General features: G+C 37.1%; 1 protein-coding gene across 19 annotated transcripts in view; it reads left to right on the top strand.

Annotated features, from left to right (window-relative positions):
• DLG1 (discs, large homolog 1 (Drosophila)) overlaps positions 1–8,949 on the top strand; it is a 294,073-nt gene that overhangs the window by 149,781 nt on the left and 135,343 nt on the right. For all 19 annotated transcript variants that reach the window (XM_014545303.1, XM_014545309.1, XM_005873176.2 and 16 more), the window contains one exon: positions 4,393–4,446. In XM_014545303.1, the coding sequence (XP_014400789.1) occupies positions 4,393–4,446 (54 nt within the window). The remainder of the gene's footprint in view (positions 1–4,392; positions 4,447–8,949) is intronic.

Genomic DNA, 8,949 nt, shown 5'->3' with positions numbered 1-8,949 from the left:
TAAACGGCTCGCCTGATGCCTCGTCCATTGAAGTGCCTGGGGTCTGCTGCAGCAAATCAGCGTAAATAGCTCGTGCCTTCTCACAGATTATAGCCTTCGTCACGGTATCTCCTGCGAGCTTCTTCTCGTTAACCACACCATTAGCAGCTTCTTCATATTTTCATGGATAGTTGTCCGCTGTTTAGAAATTATTTTAACGCCCTTGGCTGGAGTTGTAGCCTGTATCGACTCCTTCTGCTTCAGTATGGTGCAGATCGTAGAAGTGCTACGCTTGTACTGCTTCACCAAGTCGATTACACGCACACCTTGGTCATGTTTTTCGATAATTTCTTTCTTTAATTCAATGCACATCATCCGCTTCTTCTCAGCACTGTCCTTCGCACTTAGTTTCTTCAGATCCATGGTTGAAAAAACGAAGTTTTGCAAAATAACTGCAAGCACAAATGCGAGCACAACACTGATGCTTCAACTAAGAGCTAACCGTTTAAAGTGAACGAGTGAGACACGTGATGCTGGGCTGATGTTGTGTTCACTGTGACGTTCGCTGCGCCAACTAGCGGTGGGGTATCTGAAGCTGGCTTGTAACCCAAATTTTAGCTCGCAACTCAAAGCAAAAAATCGGCAGAGAGACGGCTCGTATCTCGAAAAACTCGTTAGTCGGGACACTCGTAAGTCAAGGCCCCACTGTATAGGGTTCTTGGTTGCCTTTTTTTTTTTTTTTTTTTTTTTAGCTCTGAATATATCAGCCCACTGCCTTCTGACCTTCAGAGTTTCTAATGAGAAAGCTGTTGATAATCTTATTGAGGATCTTTTGTCTGCAAGTTACTTCTTCCTTGCTGCTTTCAAAATTGTCTTTGTATTCCAAGTTTGACTTAATGTATCTTTGTGTGAATCTCTTTGAGTTCATCCTACCTTGAGTTTGTTGAGCTTCTTGGATGTTTATATTCAGGTCTATTATCAGATTTGGAAATGTTTTGCCCATTATTTCTTCATATTTTTTTCTCTGCTCTTTGATCTCTCTCTTCTCCTGGGACTCACACTATGTGTATGTTGGTCTGCTTAATAGTGGCCCACAGGCCTATTAAATGCTGGTCGCTTTTCTTTAGTGTTTTCTTTCTGTTCTCAGACATAATTTTTATTATTTTAAATCCACCGATTCTTTCTTCTGCCTAATCAAATCTATCTTTGAGTTGCTCTAGTGAATTTTTCATTTCAATTATTGTACTTTTCAGCTCCAGAATTTCCTTTTGACTTCTCTTTATGTTTTCTTTCATAGATTTTTGTTTTCATTTTGTTCATACATCATTTTCTTGTCTTTGTTCACCTTATCTTTTAAGTTCTTAGAACATCTTTAAGGGTTGCAGGTTCGAGTCCCAGTCAAGGGCACATACCTGGATTATCAGTTCACTCTCCAGCCTATGTAGGAATGTGTGTAGGAAGCAAACAGTTGATGTATCTCACATTGATGCCTCTCTGCCCCCCGCCCCCTCTTCCTCCCTTCTTCCCTTTCACTCTCTCTAAAAATCAATGGAAAAAATATCCTCAGTATGAGGATTAACAACAAATAGCTGAGTGCTTGATTCAATGTAGTTTTTCTTGCTTTACTTTTTATTATGAAAATTTTCCAAAATACTCAAATGTAGAGAGAGTAGAATAGTGAACTCCCTTGTATACTTATCACCAACTACAGTAATCATCAACTGGTATATTCTTTTATATAATCTATAGCCCCTCCCACTTCTAACCTCTCATGGTTTTATTTTGAAGTAAATGTAACACTTTATATCATGTTTCTTTGTAAATATTTCAAAATCTTATAGTCTTTTTATATGACTAGAATCAAAAGTTATCTTCTGAGTTGGTGCTCATGAGTAGCTAGCATTGTAATAATTTTGGTATAAATTTGATTTCCTACCTTTCCCATTGTAATAAATGGGCAGAGGGAACCAAATGGCTTTCTTGCCATAATTTTTTAAGAATGTAACTTCTTTTGTAACTTTAAATAGCCTTGTTCTTTCATGCCCTCTTCTGTAATTGCTTAAACAAAATGAGGTAAAGTTGTACTATTAGTTTTTTTAATTAAGTGAAATATTATTAATTTGAGGTATCTCAATAGGTCATTGAGAAATGAATATTTTCAAATATTCATAAAATCTCATGTCTGTAAATTGACTATTTTTGCTTAAACAGCAATCTTATAAATAGTATCTTTATGAGATTTGGTTTTCACTGAATCATTCAAAGACAGACTATGATATTCAAAGGTATGGATCCACATAAAATTAATGTCATGCTTACATATATATAACTAGAGGCCTAGTGCATGAATTCCTGCACAGATGGGGTCCCTCGGCCTGGCCGGCGATCGGGGCTGATCAGGGCCGTCTCACACAGTCCCTGTTGGAGCAATCGAGGCCTGCCAGCCGGCCGGAGGGAGGGACCACAGGAGGTGGGCTAGCTGGAGGAAGGGACCAAGGAAGGTTGGCCCGCCATGGGAGGTTGGCTGTGGGAGCACACTGACCACCAGGGGGCAGCTCCTGCATTGAGCGTCTTCCCCCTGGTGGTCAGTACGTGTCATGGCGACTGGTCAACCAGTCATTCAGTCGTTCGGTCGTAATGGTTGCTTAGGCTTTTATATATATATATATATAGATAAAGTATTCCCTACACATTTTAAACCTGTTGCTTCATGTACCCCAAATGCATACTTTATAATTATTTATCTATGACTGTGTTGTCTTTAAGCATCTTATCATATGATCATCCATATTTAGTACTTTGCTTGCAATAATGTAAAACATTTGAAGTCTGAATATTTACTTTTTAGAAAAGCCCGTACACTTGGAAGAAAATGGTTATTTTGTATATAATGCTTGTTTCATACAGCTTTTATGTATAATTCTTTATTAATTAGATTAGAACTATTAATACTTATAAACATTCCTAACAGTTGTTTAAAGGATAGTCATCTTTTTTTTTTTAAATATATTTCTTTATTGATTTCAGAGAGGAAGGGAGAGGGAGAGAGAGATAGAAACATCAATGATGAGAGAGAATCCTTGATCAGCTGCCTCCTGCACACCCCCTACTGGGGATCGAGCCTGCAACCCAGGCATGTGCCCTTGGCTGGAATCGAACCTGGGACCCTTCAGTCCGCAGGCTGACGCTCTATCCACTGAGCCAAATAGATACAGAGGCAGAGCAACATCAAACAGACTGTCAAACTACAGCAGGAACTCCGGGGAGGGTTGTGGGGAGGGGGGTAAGAGATCAACTGAAGGACTTGTATGCATGCATATAAGCATAACCAATGGAGACAAGAGACTGGGGGGTAAGGGGAGGACAGGGGAAGGTCAAGGGGAGAAAAAAAAAAAGACATATGTAATACTCTTTGTAATACGTTAAGCAATAAAACAAAATAAAAAATAATATTGGGAAAAAAAGATAGTCATCTTTTTTTTCTATGAAAATGTCATTTGATTTGTTACTTCTATACTTCCATATGTGTAAAAGAATGGTAATTTTGAGGGAAATCACATCAGTTTTCTGGTATGTTTCTGATATGTTCTGATGTGTTTTTCATTTGGCATAAATTACACTTTATTCATTAAATTTCATTTCACCCATATAATAATTACTTTGAACTTAACCAGAAAACCAAACTTTTTCAATCCAAACTTAATTAGATGTATTTCTGTTTTTTGCTTGTTTTTTATTTGTTTGTGGTGTTTTTGTCTATTTGCTTTTGTGTGTGTGTGTGTGTGGGTGTGGTGTGTGTGTGTGTGTGTGTGTGTGTGTGTTGTTTGGATTTAAAAGTTTTGTAATTGTTGTGTGAGTGGTCTAGAATAACAGTTGGAAAGCAGTAATTGGGGCTGAAAATAACTGGGGCTTTTACATTACCATTCTGGTTCCAGTTTTCTAAAAGTATGTGATTGATTTCTTTGTGTGGTAGACTTTTTTTCATGTTCAAACACAATTCATTGTGGGAAAGAATTTTTTTCTTTCTGGGTGATAAAGTCATTGAAATCTTCATGGAATCCTTGAGAACAGAAAAGCTAATGACTTCTAAGCAATTCAGGGAGAATAGTTTATTATACTGAAGAATACTTGTGGGTTTTTTGATGAGGCTGGTGAACTTGTTTGCAAACCTTAAGAAATTATCTGTTTTAGCAGAAATAATTTATTTCCCAAAAGAAAATCTATTTTAACCGCTTATACCTATTTTCATTTGTTGCTGGAAACTGGGTACATTGTTTAACATATGCAAAGCTCATATAAAACTATAATTGAAGAAATAGCAAATCTGTCATACGCTTCTAACATTTGTGAACATTAATATTTAATGTGTTCAATTTTCCTGTTAAGCTAACACATTACAATTCTTTCTTTAAGGCAAATCCTCCTCCAGTACTGGTCAACACAGATAGTTTGGAAACGTCGACTTATGTAAGTTCCAACTCATCCCCACATCAAATAATTCTGCTTCCCTGTTCCGTTTTCTTTAGAGATGAAGATGACAGCATTACTTTCTCTTACATAGTTTACTTATAATATTCTATCACTGACCTACAGTTGTGAAAGTAAATGAAGCCATACTGTCCTTTTTTGGTTGTTTCTTTTCCTCATACTTATGCAAAGCAGAAATGTTGAAATTTATGGTTTTATTTTTAAATTAAAATGATTAACTTTCACCAAAGGCTATTTCTGATCAGTGGTCACTAACACAATGCCATTCAGAGTCATTTTAGAAGTTTAATTGAATAACTAAATATTTAGTAACCAGGTTTATGTGTGTATTCATATATTAAAATAGTTATAACTATATAACTTTAAATTGATTGCTACTTTTCTCTAAATTTACTTAGTTAAAAAGCCCTGTTTCCCTTAAAGATAATTAGCCAGAACATCAGAATCTGATCTAACATTTTTCACCCCAAAGGAAAATGTCTTTGGAGATGTTTAAGTAGAAGTAGTACCTGTGCGTTTTTAAAATCAAATGACACATAATTTCATAAGCTGTAAAAATCCTTTCCTCTTATTTTTGAACTGTAGTTTATTTCAGGCTATACTTTAAAACATTCTATTTGGCTTTATTTTTTTCTATTCATATGAATATGGATGTATCAGATATCGGGATTTGGGAAAAACCTCAAATAATATTGAAAATAAACAGACATGCTCTTCTATACTTTTTTTAGTCAATATTATCTTTCACATTGATGTAGAGTACTTAAGCAGAATTTTGTTTGTACATTTGTCAATATTTTCTTCACATTTCTTTCTTCTTCACTTGTTCTCTTTGTTGACTTATGTTTTGCTTATGGGCTAAGTCAGTGATTAAATATTTTTTATTTTTAAAACCCTTTCAACTGAAAGATTAATATAAAATAATTAACAGAGAAAACAATATCAACAAAGAAAATACATATGCATTTTAGGGGAAATGTCAACAAATTAAAAGCAAATAAGCATACTAAGCAGCCAAAAGTTGTATGATTTCCAGTTTGTATGACATAGCATTTAAAAAAATATTTTTCTTGCTAAGCAAGGTATGTTGAGGGTCTCCAAGAACACTCACTACTCATTTTGGGAGATTCACTGATTCACAAGACTCAGCATAAGATTTAGTACAGCTATGTAGTAAGTTGGGCTCTGCATGTCAAGTTATAAGACAGTATGTCTAGAACAGTGGTTCTCAACCTTCTGGCCCTTTAAATACAGTTCCTCATGTTGTGACCCAACCATAAAATTATTTTTGTTGCTACTTCATAACTGTAATGTTGCTACTGTTATGAATCGTAATGTAAATATCTGATATGCAAGATGGTCTTAGGTGACCCCTGTGAAAGGGTCGTTCGACCGCCAAAGGGGTCGAGACCCACAGGTTGAGAACCGCTGGTCTAGAGGATCCCATGTTTAGATTTCCTTATACTTTCTTCCTCCATGAGGTGTCACACAGAGCACTCTTTTCCCTAGCAATAAAAGTACAGCACTATGTGTGAAGTGTTTCCGCCCTGGGAAACTCATTGTGGACTCAGTGCAAAGTTTTTTATTGCAGGTTGGTCACCTAGGCACCCTCTGTCCAGCACATATCAAATTTCCAGGCTCCCAGAACGGGAAAGCAGGTATTCAGCATAAAATGTATTGTCTCTATAAACTCTAGCCATAGTAAATTATTACCCTTTCAGTTATGGAATGGTGTGAACACACCCAAAATTAATTTCCCAAATACCTGCTAAGACCCCTCTAGAGATAGCAGCCGTAGGTCTGGTATGTTAACCCTTTTCTGGACATAAATAAGATAAATTCTAATTCCTCAAGCAAGATTTGCCAGAGTGTGCTACTTTATCATTCTTAAAGAACACAGTGTTCTCTATAGCTCTTGCTTCTGTAGGCAAAAAACATGTGTTTTGTTTGGGTAAAACAACCTTAAGCTTTTAAGAAACAGGTATTTAATCCTGAAATTTAAAATGTATTACAAAATGGTTTTAAACTTACTTGTTATTCCTTTGTTAATTCCTTGATCACTTAATACTAGCTATATATTGATGAATAAAAGTAAGAAAAATTATGGCTGCTACCTTAGAACCATAACTTTTCTTGTCTATAGTCACTACACTTCCCTAAATTAAGTAATTAATTGAACAGGCAGTGCATGTACATTGTGCAAAATTTAAAAGATACCAAAAGATATCTGGTGAAAAGTAATTCTTTCTTCCACCCATGCTTCCAATCTTCCAGTTCACCTGGACTAAGGCAGAAGTGTTAGTAGTATCATTTATATCCTTCTATAAACATTCTCTGCAAATGCATACATATATGTGTTATTTCTATACTTTTACCATGTAAAACCAATGCCCTTCTGATAATTTTTGTATAGATATTTTGTATATATATGTGAGTATAAAATCAGAACATACTCATATGCATAGATTGCTCAAAGAGTATGTCAATTTTTAGATTTGATCATTATTGAGAAATTGCACTTCATAGAGTTCTCTCCATTTATACTTCAACAAAAAGTACCCGTTTTTGCTTCATATTGTCACAAGCACAATGTGTTAATAAACTTTTATAGCTTTTGTTAACATGTTTAGAATGTATTAACTCATTGGTTTAATTTGCATTTCTATCTAAAGATCACCTTTTTCTACCTTTTCACCTTAAAAAAATATATGTTGAGATATTCACATACCACAAAATCTACCTTTTTAAAGTGTATAACTCAGTGGTTTTTAGGTTATTCCAATATTGTACCATCACCACCACTTTCTAATTCCAGAACATTTTACCACCCTATAAAGAAACCCTGTACTCATTAGCAATGACTCCCCACTCTGCTCTTCCCTCAGCCCCTGATAACCACTAATCTACTTTCTGTCCCTATGGACTTGTCTATTCTGGGCCATTCATATCAATAGAATCATATAGTATGTGGCCTTTGTGCCTGGCTTCTTTGACTCAAATAGTGTTTTCAGGGTTCATCCATCTTACAGTATATCAGAACTTTGTTTCTTTTCGTGGCTAAATAATATTCCATTATATGTATATACCACATTTGGTTTATTCTTTCTTGTTTTGAATTTTTTTAAAAATATATTTTATTTTTTACAGAGAGGGAGGGAGAGGGAGGGAGAGGGATAGAGAGTTAAAAACATCGATGAGAGAGAAACATCGATCAGCTGCCTCCTGCACACCCCCTACTGGGGATGTGTCCGCAACTAAGGTACATGCCCTTGACCAGAATCGAACCTGGGACCTTTCAGTCCGCAGGCTGATGCTCTATTCACTGAGCCAAACCGGTTATGGCTCTTGTGTTGAATTTGAGACCCTGCTTTCATTTCCCAGTGGTGGAATTGCTGCATCATATGATAATTATATATTTAGGGTTTTGAGGAACCACCTGTCTTCCATACCAGTTTCACCATTTACATTCCCACCAGCATTATATGAGGGTTTCAGTTTCTCCACATATCACCAATCTTATTATTCTTCATCAACAATGTTTTGGACTTTATTATAGCCTTCCTAGTGGGTATGAAATGATACCTCATTGTAGCTTTGATTTTCATATACTTAATGACCAATGTTGAGCATCTTTTCATGTGCTTATTGGATATTTTTATATCTTCTTTGGAGAAATGTCTATTCAGATTCTTTACCCATTTTTAATTGGATTATAGTCTTTTATTAGTAAATTGTAAGAGCTCTGTATACTAAATGTAAGTCCTTTATCAGATATATAATTGCACAGATTTTCTCCTGTGGATTGTCTTTTCACATTTCATAAATCCTTTGAAGCACAAACTTCATATCTGTATATTCACTTATTCATATACCAGTATGTGCGTGTGTGTGTATGTGTGTGTGTGTGTGTGTGTGTGTGTGTATACACACACACACACACACACACACATACACACACACACACTAGAGGCTGGCGCAAAAAAATTTGTGCCTCAGCCCGGCCTGTGCCCTTTCGCAGTCTGGGACCCCTCGGGGGATGTCCACCTGCTGACTTAGGCCCGATCCCATGAGGGATCGGGCCTAAGCTGGCAGTCAGACATACCTCTGGCAGCCCGGGAACCTTGGGGGATGTCCACTTGCCAGCGGGAGTAGGCCTAAGCTGCAGTCAGACATCCTTAGCACTGCTGAGGAGGCGGGAGAGGCTCCCGCCACCACTGCTGTGCTGGCAACCATCAGCCTGGCTTGTGGCTGAGCAGAGCTCCCCCTGTGGGAGCGCACTGACCACCAGGGGCCATCTCCTGCATTGAGCGTCTGCCCCCTGGTGGTCAGTGTGTGTCATAGTGATCAGTCATTCCCAGTCATTCTGCTGTTAGGGTCAATTTGCATATTACCCTTTCATTATATAGGACTAGAGGCCCGGTGCACAAAAATTTGTGCACTCAGGAGGGTCCCTCAGCCTGGCCTGTGCCCTCTCGCAGTCTG

Source organism: Myotis brandtii, unplaced genomic scaffold, assembly GCF_000412655.1.
Source record: "Myotis brandtii unplaced genomic scaffold, ASM41265v1 scaffold4, whole genome shotgun sequence".
NCBI lineage: Eukaryota > Metazoa > Chordata > Mammalia > Chiroptera > Vespertilionidae > Myotis > Myotis brandtii.
The sequence above is the reverse complement of the archived record's forward strand: the minus strand, read 5'-3'. Positions and strand labels throughout refer to the sequence as shown.